The 20,023-nt window shown below is 38.0% G+C and overlaps 2 protein-coding genes across 4 annotated transcripts; both read right to left on the reverse strand.

Annotated features, from left to right (window-relative positions):
• Window positions 1-1,139: 1,139 nt before the first annotated feature.
• On the reverse strand, window positions 1,140-5,416 carry hebp2 (heme binding protein 2). 2 transcript variants are annotated; one of them, XM_054618602.1, is made up of 5 exons: window positions 5,341-5,416; window positions 4,941-5,042; window positions 3,965-4,100; window positions 2,986-3,166; window positions 1,140-2,800 (listed from the first exon to the last, which is right to left on the reverse strand). In XM_054618602.1, the coding sequence occupies exons 2-5, from the start codon at window positions 5,013-5,015 to the stop codon at window positions 2,617-2,619; spliced, it is 576 nt and encodes a 191-aa protein (XP_054474577.1). In that variant the 5' UTR covers window positions 5,016-5,042; window positions 5,341-5,416; the 3' UTR covers window positions 1,140-2,616. The 2 variants fall into 2 exon arrangements, with proteins under 2 accessions (XP_054474577.1, XP_054474576.1); XM_054618601.1 differs by lacking the exon at window positions 5,341-5,416 and adding an exon at window positions 5,144-5,207.
• A 3,454-nt stretch (window positions 5,417-8,870) lies between these two features.
• cmtr1 (cap methyltransferase 1) lies at window positions 8,871-19,870 on the reverse strand. 2 transcript variants are annotated; one of them, XM_054618355.1, is made up of 24 exons: window positions 19,725-19,870; window positions 18,493-18,597; window positions 18,009-18,160; window positions 17,671-17,829; window positions 16,906-16,998; window positions 16,710-16,781; window positions 16,067-16,161; window positions 15,716-15,788; window positions 15,416-15,614; window positions 15,209-15,327; window positions 14,928-15,024; window positions 13,847-13,979; window positions 13,158-13,337; window positions 13,020-13,076; window positions 12,853-12,910; window positions 12,666-12,734; window positions 12,272-12,403; window positions 11,831-11,956; window positions 11,505-11,596; window positions 11,268-11,336; window positions 11,113-11,160; window positions 10,899-11,011; window positions 10,626-10,734; window positions 8,871-10,115 (listed from the first exon to the last, which is right to left on the reverse strand). In XM_054618355.1, the coding sequence occupies exons 2-24, from the start codon at window positions 18,593-18,595 to the stop codon at window positions 9,980-9,982; spliced, it is 2,484 nt and encodes an 827-aa protein (XP_054474330.1). In that variant the 5' UTR covers window positions 18,596-18,597; window positions 19,725-19,870; the 3' UTR covers window positions 8,871-9,979. The 2 variants fall into 2 exon arrangements, with proteins under 2 accessions (XP_054474330.1, XP_054474331.1); XM_054618356.1 differs by lacking the exon at window positions 19,725-19,870 and adding an exon at window positions 19,481-19,718.
• Window positions 19,871-20,023: the final 153 nt, after the last annotated feature.

A 20,023-nucleotide genomic window follows, 5' to 3' on the forward strand; every position in this document is an offset into this window, starting at 1 on the left:
CAATGAAGTCCCTCCACCTGTCATTCATTAGTCACCTGCTCTCTGACGCTGTGTCCACCTGGCTGTCAAACAGGAATCGATACAAACTCCTCTGATTCATAATCACATTATTGACACCTCAATGCATCCCGTCTCATTTTTATATTCAAGAACTGTATTGAGTTGAGCACAGTGGAGAGTCCAGGAACAGAGTAGTTATCACCTGTACTGTTCAGTCATTGCTAGTTTCAGCCCTAATATTAACAATGTGCTAACTTTGGTGGAAAACAAGTTAAAATAAAAACATACATTTAACACACAAAGAAAACAACAACACCTACTGACACCTACAGTTTTGGCAGTCAAGTCCCCCTAATTTGCGATATGTAATGTGAGGAAAAACAAACTATTGGATAGCTTGTAAAAACTGTAACAGAATGCCAGTCCAGTTTCTACCAGTTAATCTCTTCTCACCAGAAAATGTGTTTTGTAATAGCAGTATTTTTACATATATCCTGACTAAAGGTCTCCACCAGGCTGGAGGGGGAAGATAAAGTTAAAACACATCACCAGTGTTTGGAATAAAATTGAGCCTCTTTATATATATATTTCCTATCCGTAGCGATATTTCACCTCACTGAGCACAGCCAACGAGATCGATCTGACTGTCGAACAACAGACGAAGTGTGTGTGTGTGTGTGTGTGTGTGTGTGTGTGTGTGTGTGTGTGTGTGTGTGTGTGTGTGTGTGTGTGTGTGTGTGTGTGTGTGTGTGTGTGTGTGTGTCCAGAGGATTAAAAAAAGATGTCATTTCTGCTGAGCTTCTGAACATGATATTGGGAACAATTCTGCCACAAATAAAATAAAATGACTCAGCAGACATGAACCTGCCGACGAGAGAGCAAGAGAAGGTTAGAGAGGATAAAGGGTGCAGTGAACTGTGGCGAGGATTTCAATCCGGCTGATAAAAAGGTCACGATTATCAGAGTGTGGAGGACGACCTGAACTGTACCCTCTACGGATCAGATAAACAGATCACACTGAGGCTTTTGTCTCTTTGTGATTCAAACGACATTAAAGAATCCCATCACAAAATAGAGATGACTAAAACATAATAACACAATGAACATGGTGTTATAAATTAACAAACATCTGATGCTGAGATATATATTTATTATTGATAAGATCATACATTTTTCATTCTTAAACATTTAGCAGGAAGTAATATCTCCCATGATTCTTACATTAGTGCAGTGCTTACATCATCATTCCCTCATCAAGTACAAGTAGTCTCCCTTCTTCAGAATTAAAACACAGTTTCTAGTAAATGTTCTCTAAATATGATGATAAATATGATTTAATGTATAAAAGGATGTAAACTCAAGAAAAAAAAAAATCTAGATTTTTGTTAGCTTGTAAGTGTCATTCTTTGTTATTGTGTATCTCACAAAGCACCATAAATGTTGGTAGATTTCAGCTTAAAAATCACACGGGCAGATCACTACACGATCATTAATTCATCAGGGGAATGTTTCTTTTTTTTGCTGAGACCATGCAGTGATGCAGGTATGACTGGTCCAGATTTACAATGACTCAGTGGCTCATCATAATGAGTGAGATAACGGTGACAATCAGTGGTGCCTGATAGCAGACAAACTGAGATTCACCAACATTTTCACACATTTTCACAGCAGGAAAACTGACCGACAAGAGACAAAACCTGCCGTCTGAGTTTGCAGGTGACCTTCAAAGTTAAAAGATGGGTTCACGTTCGTAAATTGAAAGCGATATAGGTTGCTGTAATCATTCTTCCTGTCCAAACTGATAGCAAAAAGATATCAACCTGAAGTGATTAAAATGTAAGGGAGCTGAGCTTACTGAGCTGCAGTGACACAAAGAATGAAAAAAGGTATACGCTTAACTACACTGACTCTTAAAGCCTCATAATGGTTTCGGCTCTACTTAGAGTATATTTGTGAAAGATAGGGGAATGTGGATTTCATCCCCCATCATCATGTTATTTCTTTGCAGCCAGTACAGACGGGAGGAACAACTACAGTGAACAGTTACTGCTTTGAAACAGACTCAAAAACATGTGAACCTACCCTTTATTTCTTTATCATGCACAGTAACTTCTTATGTTAAGGTTTAGGTGAAAACAAATTAAGGAGTACCACATTAGTGCAAATTACTGTATTTTCAACAAGTCATTCATTAAAAAACAGGCACTTATGGTTTTTGTCAAGATGCACCAGATGAAAGAAATGTATCCTGACTATTTGGCTCCACCTGCTGGTAATATTGCCCCACTGTATCCAGTTTATCATCAAGGTTTATTTGTTTATGATGACCTCTTAGAGCTGTAAACCTGTGTTTGGTCTCTTTGTCAAGAATTATCAGTGTAGTATAATTCAGTAACCTTTGGTCAAACAAAATAAAGCAAAAAAAAGTCAGACATGGAAGAATGTTGGTTGACAGTATGACCTTCAAACAAAAGCATTTTTTTCTATAATAGAAATGAATTTGTTTCCCTTTGGACATCGATAAGTCCTGTGCTGAGTGTTATCAAATGATCATGTAATTTGATTCCCTCTTAAATGGGACTCATTGACAGTTGTAGTGGGCGACCTTTAAACTTCCTACTCCTGCTCCTTCTTGAGAACCCAGACCTCGTTCCTGCGGTTGGTGAGTTTGAAGGGACTGTCATACCCGGCTGCGTAGAACGGCTTGTCCACGTATTGGACTCCGTCCCTCTGCAGGCTCTCCATTAGTTTCAGGAGCTCCTCACGCTTCATATTCTCTTTGGAAAAACCACCAAATGTCCTGGAACAAGGAACAAGAAGATATAGGATTAAATTCTGCATATCAGGGATTTTAAGTCTTCATTTTTATCAGCTCTTTTCTGTTTGATGGTGTGTGCAACCAGTTGAAAATATTTAGTAAAAAAAAAGAACAAAAGCATAAATATAAAAGACAGTTTTACACAATGGGCCTCGGTTGTCATCTACCTGACATAAGCTGTGAACTCCTTCCTGTGCTCCACAAACACCTCCGGGTCGCTGGGCTCAGGTGGATTTTCCTGATGCTTCTCTGGGATGTAGAAGGACACAGTGAACTGAGATTCACATGCGGGTCCGGCTCCAGGGTCCACGCGGCACGTCACAGGAGCCGTCATCTCCACATTCACCTCTGAGGGAATAAATAATGAATTTAAAAAAATACATTTTAGAAAAAAGAAGAGAAAAATACAAACAGAACATGTGACAGGTATAAAATGAGAAAAGAATTGAGCTAAATTTAGAAAGAAAAAAAAATAGGTTTATGAATGGTCTGACATGTAATCAGTATACAAAAGCTGCATATATATTACAGTTGCCAAACAAACCCTCAGTTGCCAGCTGGTGGATCAAAACTTAATTAAATAGTGAAACCTGAACAGGTGGTAGACATAGAACTACAATGTGTGGCAGATGTAAAGGATTAAACAGCAGGTTTACACATCACACTCTCCTTACACTGCAGAACGCAGTCCTCAACAGCACAAACAATGTAATGTATATTCTCATAAATAACGCTGGTGTAAACTGCTGAGTAAGACAAAGGCAGCAGTGCTGTTACAAACTGCTGAGCAAGAACAAAAGTGCACTTTTTAGTTGACTCTTGCATTTATTCATGAACTCCCTTGTCTTCACACCAAGTTATCCATAACTTCATTTTGCAACATTTCGACATTATTAACCTGATTGATTGTCTGATTACTCAAGTTTCATTTTATTCTGCTGAGTTTACGGCTTACATAAAGTTTGTTCTACAACACCATGAATACAAAACATATCAGCACCTTCCTGACAAAGTCTCGATAAAATTAAGAATATTACAAGCATCACAAAAGGAACTAAAGTTATATCAGACGGTACCTGTTGTTTTTCTCACCATAAAGAGGCTACATTAATGTGGCATTTTAGGAACAAAAGAGATAAAGCTCACTGTTGTGATTGTTGCCTTGAATGTATTTGAAGAGCTTGTGGAAGCCAGTGTTCATGGCTGCATCCCACTGCATCCCACTCAGAGTGGTGCTCACCCAATTAGTGGCATGGTAGGTTCGAATCTCATAGTCTTGGTCCTGCAAAACATGCATACATGTACGCACTAATTATAAATTAATCTGTTGATTATTCTATCAATTAACCATTTAAACCATTTTCTGTGAACTGATCAGGAATTTTTTCTCCATTTCCCTGCAGTTGTCTTTACTAACATCACAAACTGAATTTGTATGGCCCTTACAAAAACCATGACTCGACAGTATTTTGATAAGCAAATGGTGACACCATAGTGTTTACATTGGTCACATATTTTTGTTCGCCTTAAATTGTTTTACTGCTTGTATTTGTCTTATTATCTGTTTGTCAGTCATCCGTAAAGCACTCTGAATTGCATTAACCTGTATGAAAGATGACATACAAATAAAGTTTGACTGATTAATACTCCTAATAGTATAACACTAGATAATTATCCCACTAGTATAACAGAATCTATCAGGTCACTGATGGTGGTAAAACATACGTTACAATATCCCGGGATGACTTCTACAAATATGCCAATCAGTCCAAACAACACTCAATTTAAAGTGACAGCTGCAAAGTGGTGAAGCTGCAACCACCAAATGCATTTAGCTAAATGAATGGTTAATTGACCTTCAGAACCAATTCATTTTCCTGTTGATTGACTTATCTTTTCAGAACAACAGAAAACTTGCTTACGTTTCCAGTGTCAAAGTGACATCTTTAATTGTATTTTGTCTTTTTAACAATTCAAAGCCAAATGTAATTGTTAAAAGTCAGAGTTATACTATGAAAAATGATTTTCGAAATTAACTCTCTTCTCTCCTCAAATGGGAACAACCAACATCAGGCCAAAGGTTTACTGTCCTTTTATACAAGGTGATCTGGAAGACATCTACCTTTTTCTCCTCTGCTGTGTATTTAGGATTCTGCAGTCCAGTAGAGAACAGAGCTTGTCCCACAGCTTTCAGCATGACTGGTGTGAAGTTGATCCGAACTGCCTGTTGAAAGTAAAATATCAACAAAATCAGGACTTTTGCCAACCACTGCAATACTTAGTATGAATCGTCAGGCATTATAAAAAACACATGAAGGTTACAACCTGCAGCATCAAGTCACGAGACTAGTTATGTATTCCAACACACCTTTGCTTATAAAACAACTCTAGAAATACAGGTAATAGTTCAGATTAGGCTCTGATATTCTGTAAATTTAACTATTTTATTGAAACAACTTAATCTACTTGTACATTTTTTAAATTAATAAATACAGACAGAAGAAAATACGTAATTGAGGTACCTGTCACGCTTGTGTAACCACGGTCGGGGTGTGGAGCAATCCTGTGGATTGTTTACAAGCGGTCGCTTCTTGTTGCATAACCCGAAATATGATTGGCTGAGCGAGTGTAACTTCACAATAAGAGCACCGATCTTTAACGTCAGCACCAGTGAGTTAATAATGAGGCAGGGAAGTTCAATTCGGCCACCATTTCAAATTAGTTTGGTTGTGTTTGAGTCCTCCAGCAGCCATGCTATGAAATTGTGAAGGAAAGCGGCAATTGGAATAGAAGTTAAACCAAAACCAGAAAACAACTTTGTTTATTTTATTTTATTGTTGTATCCCGAGAAGTGACATAGGCTGTCCGCTTCCGCCTGACTGTAATTCAGTATGTTAGTGCTCTGTCTGTCTGGACTTTGGAGCTCATCTTCATAAAGTAGTACTGTGTGCACCACATCACAAGTTAAGAATGTGTAGTTTATTACACTTGTGAATTATTTTACTTATTGAAAGTTATTTATTTAGTGTGCATGATTTGTGTTGAATGGAGTGGTTTGTACAACCTGGGGAAAAAGGTCATAGTACACTATGTTAAAAATACTCATAAAATAGTTGTACATTATTTTAAAAAAGTCATAGTATAGTATGTTGAAAAAGTTATGAAAAAATCATAGAACAGTATGGCAAAAAAATGTCATAGTATAATATGATGAAAAGAGTGATGAACTAGTCACAGTATAGTATGTTAAAAAAAGTCATAAATAAGTCATAGTATAGTATGTTTAAAAAGTCATAAATAAGTCATAGTATAGTATGTTAAAAAAGTCATAAATAAGTCATAGCATGTATGTTTAAAAAGTTAAATAGTATAGTATAGTATGACGAAAAAGTCATAAATAAGTCATAGTATAGTATGGTGAAAAAAGTCATAGAATAGTATGGCCAAAAAAGTCAAAGTACAGTATGTTTAAAATAGTCATGAAATAGTCATAGTATAGTATAGACATCAGAATCAGATTCAGAATCAGCTTTATTGGTCATGTATGTGTAACCATACAAGGAGTTTTTATTTATTTAAAGCAACCGTATTATTGCACATGGATTTGTTCCTGACAGAGGATGAAAGATTCATTGTTCATAAGAGTGACAGCCATGGGAAAGAAGTGTTGGAGGGCTCCTCCTAAAGGCCAATGTCATCTCCACAGTTTTGAGCTTGTTCAGCTCCAGGTTGTTCTGACCACACCAGAGGGCCAGCTGATCAACCTCATACTATATACATAACAACATACTATACTATTACTTCTTTCTGACTTTTTAGACCTACTATACTGTGACTATGTATCACTCTTTTCAACATACCACACTATGACTTTTCTCGACATAATTTAGTATGACTTTTTCATAACTTTTTCCACAAAGTATACTATGAGATTTTACTAGATTTAATAAAGAAATACTGTACTATGACTATTCCATGACTTTTTTTGCAATACTATTCTATGACTTTTTATGACTTTTTCGACATACTATACTATGACTTATTTATGATTTTTTTGCCATACTATACTATAACTTATTTATGACTTTTTGACATACAATACCATAAGTTTTTTATTAGATTTTTGGAAATAGTGTACTATGAATATTTCATGATTCATTTAAACATTCTGTACTTTGACTTTTTTCGACATACTATACTATGACTTTATTATGACTTTTTATGACAAAATATACTTTGGCTGTTTTTGACACACCAAACCATGGCATTCCAAGACATATTTTACTCAATACAATTACTTTTTTGACATATTATACTAGGACTTTTGTATGACTTTTTTTAAAATACAGAACTATGGCTTTTTATGACAAACGATATATACTTTTTAAGGATGTTTTATAACATACTAAACTATGACTTTTTATACTATGAATTTTTCCTTTTTTTTTACAATTTATGATATACTATACTGTGACTACTTCACATACGAAAATATGAGATTTTTAATGACTTTCTATGACATACCATTATATGTTTTTTTTTTGCTTTTTTTGATATACCATACAATGACTTTTAATGACTTAGAGGTCGTTCAATGTGTGCAATAAACTGCTCAAGGCATTCTACCAGTCTGTGGTAGCCAGCGCCCTCTTCTTTTCAGTGGTGTGCGGGGGTGGTGGCATCAGGACTGGAGATGCCAACAAGCTCAATAAGCTGGTGAGGAAAGCCAGCTCTGTGGTGGGTCTGGAGCTGGACAGTCTGGAGTCAGTGGGTGAAAGGAGGATGAAGGCCAAACTCGGAGCCATCCTGGACAATCCCTCTCACCCTCTCCATGAGGAACTGTGGCAGCTGGGCAGCTCTTTCAGCCAACGGCTGATTCTACCAAAGAGCAGGACGGATGGCTTCAGACGCTCATTTGTGCCCACTGCCATCAGACTGTACAACAACAGCGGAGACCACAGTCTGTCATCATGCTGACCAGGCCCCCCCATGTGGATATACTGTACATTTTTTTATTTGTATTCTTATTTTTTATTTTATTCTATTTTATTTTTATTTTATTGTATAATATGTGTATTTATTATCTGTTTCTGTGTAGTTGAGCTGCTGCAACACCTGAATTTCCCCCATGCGGATCAATAAAGGAATATAATAATAAACGGTGACTTTTGACATACACTATTTTTTTAGAACTTTTGACATACTATACATTGACTATATTTTGACATATTATACTTTGACTTTTATTTACATACTATACTATGACTTTTATATGACTTCTTTTTGACATCCTAAACTATACATTTTGTATGACTTTTTTTTGACATACTGAACTTTGGCTTATATTTGACATACTATACAATGACTTTTTATGACATACTAAACTATGATTTTTAATTACTTATTACATATGACTTTAGTTAGACAAACTATTATACAATACTATTACTTTTTTTATATTTTATGACATACTATACTACGACTACTTATGACTAAAATATGAGATTTTTAATGACTTATTATGACATGCACTACGACAGTTTTTTGACATACTGAACTATGTATTTTTATGACATACTATACAATGACTTTTAATGACTTACTAAACTATGACTTTTTTCTGACATATGACATGTTTTTTTAGAAGTTGTTATGAAGTAAATTACACCCTTGGAAATGCGGTTATTTGCGTTCATTGGCCCCAGGTTCAGTGTCTGTCAGTTGCTTTTCAGTCATTTGATTACTTGCACATTACTTTGGGAATTTGAACCACTGAAGAACACTATGAAATGGGTCCTATATTGTTATGTAATCTTGTGGCGAAAATGGTGCATTTTTTTTTTTGCTGACATGATGCATTTTAGTAAATAAAGTTTGTAATTTACTTATTAGTACCTGATTTAAAGAAAACCTGGGGCAGTATTCCAGTGTAGAACAGGCTGGTAAAATATAATGGCAACAGTGGCCTTAAAACACCTTTTCTTCCAGCCATGGTTATCATCACTCAGCTTATAGTCTAAATCAAATTTTACCAGGCAGTTGAAAGTTATTTCTGGGAAAAACATCTCCCATTTATTTACTACATTATAATTATTTACATCAAAACGATTGATAGCTAACTTTACAAGGGAAAAAAAGAAGAAATTTTGCAGTATTTAAGAAAAAAAAAACAGTCCAGGCGATATGAGGCACAATCACAAAGAGGAGTAAAAACAACTTAAAACCTAACAGGACACCTTCCAAATGTATAACACACACACACACACAGACACACGTGTGATAGATAACTTATGAGTGGAAAAAAACCGCTACATCTGTAACTGATATGAATGTTGAAGCGATGGCGGGGAGAAGTCAGAACATGATTAACCTGTTGGTTGTATTTAGGCTTTAGCTACAGTTTTGCAGGAGCGGGGACAAGGTGCCAGTTGTTGAGTTGTGAAAGACGGAGCAAACAGATCCTGGTCTCTGGGGAGATGAGCAGTTGTAGAGCAAGGCAAGCGAGACTGTGTTTACAGATATGGATGCATAGTTTAAGATCTAACATTGTCCAAATCGCAGATGCATCTCTTTCGTCATTGTTAATGTGTTGTAAACGCACGCACGCACACACGAGCGTTCAACTGTACAGGGACATGCAATCCAATGAAGAGACGATGGCAGCAGCTTTTCGTCGCCATATTGTTCTATGAGGCGATTCCTATTCATTTCAATCCATAGAGCCAAGGAGGGCAGTGGAAAAAGCATAAAGACAAAGTGGTTTATCAAATGTCCGTCAGTTACACATAGTCCAAATGTCACCACTGGAAATAGCAGCAAACAATTCATCCCTTGAGCTCCATAACTCCAGTTACAACCTGGGAATAATTTCTCTAAGCGACATAATATAAAGGAACAAGAGGGCCTTGGTTATAAAACAGTTTACCAATTGATATTTAAGTGGACAAAAAAAAAAGGGATTAATAAAAGCTGAACTTTTTACACTTATGATCTATGTATTGGTAGATTTATTTATAAGGCAGTATTTTATGAATCCCTCTTTTACTAAATATCAATTAATGCATTGTATGATAACCTTTACCGAGGCTCTAAATTCTCCAAAATTGAGTGCATTCTTTGTCTACGTTGTAGCTGATGAAGCTCTGGGGCACTGTGAGCATTTCAGTGGTGATGATTCTGGTGGACGAAGGACAGAACATCATCTTTGGACAGTTTCTCAGGGTCCATCCGTGTCTGAGAATCATGAACTATCACCCCGTCCACCCAGGCCCAGAAGAGCCGCTCAGAGTGGCAAACGCTGAGGACGAAGACAAAGAAAGGATACATGTCAATCATAATATCATCAAGGTCGCGATTACAAACATACATTACCCTTTTTATTACATTACATTACAGTCATTTAGCAGACGCTTTTATCCAAAGCGACTTACAATATATATGTATATATATTACATATCATTCACCCATTCACACACTGATGACAGGCTACCATGCAAGGTGCCACCATCAGACTCTAACTAACATTCATGCAACATCCAGTCCACACCGATGGCAAGCCTTCGGGAGCAACTTGGGGTTAAGTGTCTTGCCCAAGGACACATCGACTGCCGAAGCCGGGTATCGAACCACCGACCTTCTGATTGGAGAACTACCTTGCTCTCCACTACGCCACAGCCCCCCCCCCATATCCCCAATATTTTATATCATTGCTATTACAGAACTGTCAATTTCTTATATACAATTTTAGATTCAATTGATTTATTCATAAATGAATCAATTCAATATGTGCAGAGAAGATGCTACATACTTGAAAGGGGCAGCAGAGTTGGGTGGCATTTCGTAGGTAGAGTCCTTGGTGGTCTTATTATAGAAGAACTTCATCTTGGAGTTTTTACTGTATGCCATCGTCCATGGCTCTGAGGGATGGAGGGAGGAGACGGAGATATTTTTAATTGAAACGCAAGTCATTTCAGTATTTTGCCCCTAATATTGTTAAGGCTGACATGGTTTAAACAAATTCAAGTTGCAAGAAAATTTTAAGTGCCACTCATTGACAGTGACTGCACGAACAGATACGCACCATTGACAGTCTTAACGATGTAAAGGCCGGTGGGGAGGAAGTGTCGGTCGTCTCTGCCGGTGTAGGACAGACGTGGGATTCCTCCTGAACTCTTTGTCACCTTCATCTCTAGTCTGGATGAGGAAAAGAAGAAAAAAGAGTAGAACATCCTCAACATTAAGTAAATGATTATTTAACATTGTCCTGTTAATTTTTAGATGTCGTCCTGTCATACCTGACAAAGATTTTCTCCATCTCTTCCAACCTGTAAACCTCCTTAACTCTGTTTGGGAAAAGATAGGTGACATTTCAGACATTCTGCGTGGATAAGATCCCTGTAAATGAGTTAATAGCAGCATTCAAAATGGATAAATTAATTTAAATGAATACCTGATAGGGTTCATGTCTGGTCTGCTTGGTTTGGCCACTGCTTTCACAAACTTCTCAGCCATCTGGATCCTGGACATAAAATGGGCATTATTTACTGAACTATAGAAAACCGGTATTAAAAGTAAATTGTATTGCAATAGAAGTCAATTTATTTATAAATATTTATGTATTGGGAGACGATTTTGCAGAAAATTAATAAAAGTTTAAGAATCAGTGATTATGATGACGTTGTCCTACCGTTGGTTGAAGTGCTGTTCTCTTACATCGGTCCCGTTCAGTACTAGTGCATCCATCACGTGAACCGCGTTGATTCTGCGCTGAGCTTTGCCCTGAGGACCAAATAAACTGTATTTATACATGCAAAACCATAATCATGAGCAGCAAACAAAACTAGCTTTTTCATGTCTATTTCTAACAGGAGAAAATTATTAAAACATGTCACATAACAAAAGTACATATCATCTAATGAGAACAATTATTATTTAAGAATTTAAAGAAATGGAGCCAAGCTTAAAGTTATTGGGACATTGGCTCACTTATTCCATCTGTTTCCCTCCTCTCACCTCGCCTTTCAGCTCTTGGACAATCTCAACACTTAGAAGTGTATCTCTTGGCAGCTCTAGCTTGAAATTCTCCAGTTTGCTCCAGCGCACAGGCAGCTTCCCATCCCATGTGTATATCTGGGACTTCTACAAGCCAAGAAGACATGGGGAGAACCAATGAAAGACATGAAAGTGGGTGAATAGACTGAAGAAATGGATAGAAAACAGCTGAATCTGATTATTCTGGCATGGGTGTCCCATTAGAGTGTTTAATAATGTATACAGGATAGGAGTTGCTATTTGTTTTTTTAAATATGGAAAATCTTGAAAAAGACAAATGATATCTACATGGTGCAGAAGAGGATGGTGCACGTTGTGTAAAAAATACATTACTACAGTGTATTAACACAAAACACGAGTTCAAGACCTACATTTAGTGTTGTGTGCCTCTCACTGACTCACCCCCAGCGCTAGAAGGAAGATCTGCTCTCCACCTCCCACAATGCACCTGTGGTCCAGGATATGACGCAACTTCTCGAGTGTAGTGGAGTTGAGAGGTGTGAGCTTACTCTGGAACGACTCCACATCGGAGTTCTGAGGTGCAACGGATGAAGAGAGACAACAGAAAGACAGACATGGAGACACAGTTAACACTTCAAGTGTTTCCCATTACTGGAATTTAAGAGGAAAGAAATATGTATTACTTGTTTTTAAATCACAAAAATCTCAAACTCTTCAAAATACTCTTAAGGATTCTTTTTTCCATATTAACAAATGGAAATCTCTGATAGCACAAATTTATCAGACCTGTATTATTCCTAGTAGGGTTTCTTGAATCCCAGATTTATTCACTAACCTTAATCAGTGCGTAGAATTTTGACTTTGGGTCTGAGGAAGCAGGAGTGACTCTGGCCTTGTCTGGGACCTGGGAATAAACATACAATCTATAATGGAGTTCTGGTAATGTTCTGTTTTAGTCCAACTTTCTGTTCTGTTTTAGTCCAACTTTAATTTAGTACATTTATCACAGTTTCTCCACTCACCCCCCACAGTTTCAGACACTCCTTTCTAATGTCTGCTTGCCTCGGCTCTGAAAGGGTCCTATAGAAACAAATGTCCCTCAGTCAGTTGCATAAATAAACACCATCACTCATGGCTATACTACATTAAAGATATATACACATAGACAAGTACAAGAAAGGTTACTCACGGTTCCACGACAAAGGCGTGGATCTTAGCCAAGGCCTTGATCTGGACTACACAGAGGCTGCAGGGAGAGTTAATTCAATTTCAGTGACTCAGTTTGAAATATTAAGACTTTTACTTCTTGAATATTGTGTGTGTTTACCTCTCATTCGAGTTGACCATAAACTGGTAGAAGTCGGTGTCCTCCTTGATGATGCTCAGGGGAACCACTTCCGTAACGTCGTTGTCTGTGTTCCTCAGCTGGTTCAGTTTCAGGTTGATTCTGAACATGTATTCCCTGACGGCCTCTGAACCGGGCTTCAGACCACGACACACTATGTACCTGCGGATGTGAGCGGGAAGAGTTAAACGGATGCAAGAATTTTCTCTGTTCTTAGTCTAAACCAAAAATGTAATCCATAACTGCCCCATTTAGACAAATTGAGACCCTGCACAGTCAGCTTTTATGCCTTAACTTTTTAAATTATAATTCTGAGGATGATTACTTGTGAAGGAATACTTCCTTTCACACAGAAAGTGAAAAAAACAAATATAAAAGCAAATATAAAAGTATCTTCTACTTAAATTGACCCATTACCTGTTTCAGGCTTTGATTTGTCCTTAATTGGCTAAATTCTTTAGTACTAAATATCAGACATTTGTTTTATTATTGTTATCCACAGTTTAAAAATATATTTTGGGACAACCCAGATGAGATGATTTATGTCAGAGAACATGCAGATTAGGATTGTTACAAAGGGTTTTACTATCTTATTTTTTATATTCCCTTAAAATATAATAAACGCCCTACATAAGTAGACGGCAGACATTCACACACAGACACAGCCTCACCTCTCAGAGTTGGCAGGCCTGCTGGTGATGGGCTTGAAGAGACAGATCCTTTCGAAGCAGAGGTAGAGCAGGTAGACCAAACCCACACTGAAGGGAGTGAAGAGGTCAAAGGTCTTACAGACAAAGTTACCACCTTGAGGAGACAAAAAGTCACAATCAATTATCAAAAGGGAAAGTTTGCCAACTCTTACGTGGATGTCCAATTAGGGTTGATGGTAAATGTACTGGATTAAAGCAATACATTCTTCAGTGCGTGCAAAATCTGCTGTTTTTCCTGCATCCAGCAGTCATTTGACGTGACAGTGACCTAGTTGGAGGTATGGAAGAACTACAGGACATTTCAGCATGGATTTCTTATCTCCACCTTTGGGGTCTATTGCAAAGATATTTTAAGCAATGATGTATATTCATGAAAAATTGTTAAATTAAAAATGTCTCAACCTCTTGGTAGCCAGGGGGTGTGCTCCAGATGCCGCTTACAATTAGAACATCCTTGTTTTCTTTACTTGTATTGCAAACTAGCTACGTTTCCAACACCAAAACATGGCATCCATTGAAATGAGTGCAGAGGATGTTTTGGACGAGGATCCATTTGACTGTGATTTGGCTAATTACGGATATTATTCGAGCCAGATTATACGACCAAATAAATTCAGCGAGTAGAGGCCGATGCTGAGACGTCATTAGCTGTACAAGAGGATATGGCCGGCAGGGAACCTCCAGGAGATTGTGTGAAATGCATCCTGGTACATGTAGTCACTGCCGGCACGACTTTGCTAGGAGGGGAACTCAGCTTTCTTGGTCAATTTAGCATGCACTGAGGAATGAACTGCTTCAATTGACCAATTTACCATCAACAATGATTGGACATCCACATAAAAGGTGGACATGTGCACACAAATAAAGAAACAAGTACCACATAACATGAATATGATGAAAGTATATCAAGAGTTTTTCTGAAATTTTGAAACAACAGGATATGTCCAATTTGTCCAGGTTTAAATAGGAGCCATGGATGAACAGGTATGCAGACTAACTAGGTGACTCATCCATTCATGCACATGTGTACACAAACACATACCTGTCCTGAGTGTAGAAAGGGCAGTGAGGAACTGACAGAGCAGCAGCTGTTTGCTCAGGATCTCCTGGATGTTTTCCTGGCCTTCCACAGAGAAACCCTAACAGAGAAAGTCATCAAACCAAAAATTAATTTAATAAAAAGATGAAAATCTCAGTTCAACATCCAAAAAGGCAGAAATCTGTGACCTCATCTTCTATTTGATAAGTACATTTTAGATGCTTTGATTCCGAGCAGTGGCTAAAAATATACTCTGCAGTTAAAAATATGTGTAGTAAGCTCACCCCATCTGCCATGAGGATGTGCAACCCTCTCCTTTCTGTACTCTCCAGGACAAAGTTTCGGAAGGCAGTCATGTTTTCTGGGCGAGTGATGTCTCCATCCCCATCCACCCCTTCCTCACCTGGGGACACACAGAGGTCAGGCTTTCACTGAACCATTCATCACCTCAGACGTGACCAGGTTCTGTTCTGAACGGGATGCGTGCGTACCATAGTAAGGCTCAAACAGTTCACTCGGCGCCGCAAAGAAATCTTCCAGTTTAAAGTCACAGGGTCCTTTCAGCGTCATGCCAAACCCCTTAGCGTGCCAACGCCTCCTCCACAGTATGTACTCTGAGAAGCCTCCGGGCCCCGCGCAGACGTCACCGAAGTAGAGCAGTTCACCCTCGCGGTCCTTTGTCAGAGGTTTCTACATAATGAAAGAGATTTGTCTCACAATCTGTATATAATGAGCCTCTGTATACAAAAGTTCAGTGCAACACATATCAGATGTTACTTTAACTAACTCACCCCTTGTGAATCCTTTGGGTTGGTGAACATTTGGTCGAAGCAATGGTCGACGTTGGACATTTTCATTGCTGCTCTAAATACAGAAAGAACAAAATAAAATGTGTGGTTTTGTTTAAAGGGTTGACACACGACAGGGCACGCTACAATCCATGTTAAAATTAAAAGTAAACAGCTGGAATCTATTTATCTGATTATATTTTAACGGAATAAAGAATTACATATGAAAGTATGTGCAAAATATCAAAATGTGCAAAAATATTAAGTTAAATAAATCCTCAAAGAAGCAAATCTCTTGTACAATATTATCCACATTGATATTTTTTCAACACTGTTAACTATCTGAAGACTGACCTGTTGAGGAAAATACCTCCTCTGATGGTCTCGTAAGGGTTGGAGCGTGTCCGTGCTCTCCTCATCTCCTCGCCCTCCAGGTTATCAAATATGGTCTGAACATTAAACAGACACAGTGGTTTACACAAAGATAGGCCGCTGATATCCTTATTCAGCACAGATACTGGTAGAAAAAAGGGATGCCAATAGTTGATCAACAAGGGAAACATAGGAAGATACTAACATGCAACGGTGAACTATTGATTGCTCAGATAGCACACAAAAAAGTTCAAAGACATTTTTAAAAGGCACACAAAGATGTCATGAACTCATCTTTGTGTGTAATATGCAGGTTCCTATGTAGACAGCATATTGACTATCTTTCTGTGTTTTCTGCGCCTTATAGAGTTATTATTTAAGCATTATTTAAGCAATTAGAGCATTTAAACTAACACTGACACGTACCATTCACAATAAATTACGAGAGCATTACCCGGGTTGTGATTCTGAAACTGGCCATCCCCTCTTTGCATGGTAAATGCTTTCTAGCTAATTCCCCCTCTGTTCCCTGAACATTAGATATATTCCACTGAAGTATTAAGATGATGTTATTTTATGTATAGAATAAAAAAGGGAGTCAAATGAAAGAGAGGTTATAACTCACCTTGCACCTTAGTAAAGTGTGTAGAAGGTCTTCAGTGCAAAACTCTATCTCATCCTCAATCTTGAGTTTTCTCTGTAAGCAGTCAAAATAAGACTTCAAAAACAAAGTGTGAACATTTGAGGCAAAATAGAGTGCCAAGGTGAACAATAGTGTATAGTAATTTATCTTTGTGAGTGTCTTAAGTGTTTGTATTTACCGCTCCCAGTTTGATCCAGTCCCTCAGCTCATCTGCATCTGGTGTCTCTGTGGTGGACTCTGGGAACCAGTCAACCTTCTGTACGGCAGTGGGCTGGACAGACAAACAGAAAAAGAGGCACACAGAGAGAGAAAACAATGGAGATGGGAAACATAAAACGTATAAGAAAATTGTTCACAGGAGGGAAAAAATGTAAAAGACACAATTCTACTAAATCTCAAACTCTCCCGCTCCCCGACATCCTCCATTGTCAAGTGTCCTCTTCCACTCCCGGTCTCCACCAGCACAACTCTCCCACGAAAGTTTTAGGAAGTAGAAATGTGCACTTTGAGCTGCTAGGACATCCTATTTCTATCACCTGATTAACATTAATAAAAAGAATCCTTAGTTTCCGTGTGATACTGAGATGAATTCTTTAAATAGAGACTGAAAACCTACCTTTATTCACTTTATTACTGCCTGTCCTAAAACTTAGTCGGGTCCATCACCTTTTGAACATCTTTAAACATTAATAATGTGGTTGTTTTTTTTATGGTATATTACTTATTTACTTGTTTGTGCTCTGTGCCTTGTATTCATCACATATCTAGCCTACTCCTGAACTCCATCAACATTAATACTGTTTTTTTTTCATTGTGGTTTTATTGAGAACGTTTATTATTTTAAGTGCTTGCTGTTTGCTTTGTTTTATGTATTCACAGAGTACATAGTATTGACAGAGACATCCCAAAAAAATTCACATGGTTATCATTAACTTGTGTGTACCTCTGGTTCATCGCGCCAGTCCACATTGAGCTCCCCCTGAAAGCCCTGCAGCGTGAGACCAAGACCCCTTCTCCCTCGCTGGTTAGACGCCTCCACAATCTCTTTGCGTCCCTGGCCAAACTTCCCCAGACCTTCACCCTCACGGAAGCCCATCTTGGCCTAAATGTATATTATGTAGGAGAGATAAAGGGAGTTAAGAAAAGACAGTGTACAACTTTGTTTGTTCTTAATACTAAATAAAAATAAAAATCCTAATCTAAGAAGCTTAAAAGTACAATTCGAAATTCTGCAACATACACTGAGAGAATATAATAATATCTAGTGTTTAAATACATTACCATGAGTTTCTGTGACACACTGTTGTACATTGAGAAATCGGAGGAGGCCTGTGTGGGGTCAGTTTCTTGGTCATCAAAGGATGATATCGAGGGCATGGAAAATCCTGGTCTTTGATCCTCCTGGTCACTGAGGGAATCATTTTGGCTGGAGTCTAGACAGGACAAAACCACAGAGACACAGGTACAAACCATTCATAGAGACACAAGAGCCGGCAGAAACACCGAAGTAAACAAACAAACAAACTTCAGCTAAAACCATAATAACTCCTTTACTTAACAGCTTTCGATCGTCATGCTCATCAAATCACTTTTCAGCAATACAATCTTTTGCTGAACTGCGTTCTAAAATGAGACAAAACCACAGCCTTATGGTCTCCTCTGGGATTTGACCAGACTTTTTAAAAAAGACGTCAATAGGGGACTAAATCGTTTGGGGGGTGGCAAATCATAGCTTTACTGACAGAACTCATGTAAATATATCTACCTTGTCTGGATAATTGCGACTCTTCATCTGAGCTGCTGTCCTCACGAGTCCTTTTTGTCTCCTGCAGTGCTGTTGACGCTGCTTCAGCTCTTCTCTTCATCATTGCTAAAACACAGCAGAAAGGACAATAAGAATGATATACTCTGTATGATTCATAAGGTGCATTAGCACACAAGGGACAATTGAAAAGTTCAAAACATTAAAAAACAAATGTTTTCAATGAAACAGAGCAGCAAGTATGACAATAATGCATGTAAAGGAGGCAGCCAAAAGCATTGTGCCAGATTGTGCTGATACTTAAATAATTATTCAATTAAGTGATTCATTGATACTGCATGTATTGGTCATTAGGTTAGACCTTTACAAAAAAAACCACATATGAAAGTAAGTATGAAAACAAATGTTTATTTTGAGCTGTATTGGCTGCCTGGTGCGTGGTTGGCAATGCATATGAACTGACTTGCACACTTTCTTACATATGAATGCCTAATATACAGTATATAAATATGTATGGAGACAAAACTGGAAACACTGATAATCCTCATTTAAACAGCGACCACCACAACACTGGATCATGCCACCAATTTTCTGCTGTGAGCTCCTTAATGTTTGTTTTAAATTGAGTAGAAATGGTGCAATCTTGCTTTGTTCTTTGCTGTTTTCTGGGTTTGGACAAAGGGTATTGAGAAAAAGCATGAGACATGAGAAATCCCCAGGCAAGCACAACCCAGACCATGTCTGTTAAGGTGTTAGGTGATATCAGATGTAAGTAAAAGTCTTCCACCGAAAATGTATGTTATCAACAAGTCTCGCTTGGTTATTTTGGGACATCTAGCTCCAGTAAGTCCCTTCATGTCCTAAGATTACATTCAAAAAAGGCCTAATCTGTGTCTAGTCGACATTACATATAACAAAAGCGATGTATTGATTCTCCACGTTGCCAGAACTTGACAATTATAATGTTGCTATCCTGCAAATACGAAGTTACCTCTGTGGTTATGTTGTGGTTAGCAGGAGTCAGCTATCAAAGTTAGTAAAAGTCGGCCCATGCCAGTCTCCCAGATATGTTGTTGCAGGAAAACAACACAGCTAAAGTAAACAGACGTGTCTGGATAGTGTCATTGTGGGTGTTGTCGTTGTTTTCTGTGAAACGAAACTGCGCAGCTGTAGCAGCTTTAGCTGTTAGCTAGCTGAATTAGCCGCTAGTTTTGCCGCTCAAACGAAAAACTCACTTCTGTGGCGACACAGCAGCGACAAAACGTTAATTCCGCATATGTTTCGAGCTTTCCCCGTTGGATTTGTATTTGCATGGAAACTTTTGTCATAAATACACTGTTTTCTTTAAGTTTACATTAGCCCGCGTTCTGATTTTACAGACTTCAGGGGTCCTTCCTCTTTTGAGGACACGCAGTGATGACGCGCTGTGACGTAGCGTCTGTCTATACATGTGCCTGTGTGTTTTTGTTGTTATTACTTTATTTGTTTTATTTATTTAATTCATTACATTTCATTTGTGACCGCCGGTTTATCA

Source organism: Anoplopoma fimbria, chromosome 18, assembly GCF_027596085.1.
Source record: "Anoplopoma fimbria isolate UVic2021 breed Golden Eagle Sablefish chromosome 18, Afim_UVic_2022, whole genome shotgun sequence".
Classification (NCBI taxonomy): Eukaryota; Metazoa; Chordata; class Actinopteri; order Perciformes; family Anoplopomatidae; genus Anoplopoma; species Anoplopoma fimbria.

What these genes read in the sequence shown, in the direction of transcription:
- hebp2 (XM_054618601.1), bottom strand. An exon ending in TCAAGGCAACAATCACAACA is followed by an intron (nt 3,167 to 3,964) that starts GTGAGCTTTATC and finishes TTATTCCCTCAG; the next exon opens with AGGTGAATGTGGAGATGACG. An exon ending in GAGTTCACAGCTTATGTCAG is followed by an intron (nt 2,801 to 2,985) that starts GTAGATGACAAC and finishes TCCTTGTTCCAG; the next exon opens with GACATTTGGTGGTTTTTCCA.
- cmtr1 (XM_054618355.1), bottom strand. Translation starts at nt 18,595, where the DNA reads ATGATGAAGAGAAGAGCTGAAGCAGCGTCAACAGCACTGCAGGAGACA. An exon ending in GTGTGTCACAGAAACTCATG is followed by an intron (nt 17,830 to 18,008) that starts GTAATGTATTTA and finishes ATATACATTTAG; the next exon opens with GCCAAGATGGGCTTCCGTGA. An exon ending in CACGCCTTTGTCGTGGAACC is followed by an intron (nt 12,911 to 13,019) that starts GTGAGTAACCTT and finishes TTGTTTCTATAG; the next exon opens with GACCCTTTCAGAGCCGAGGC.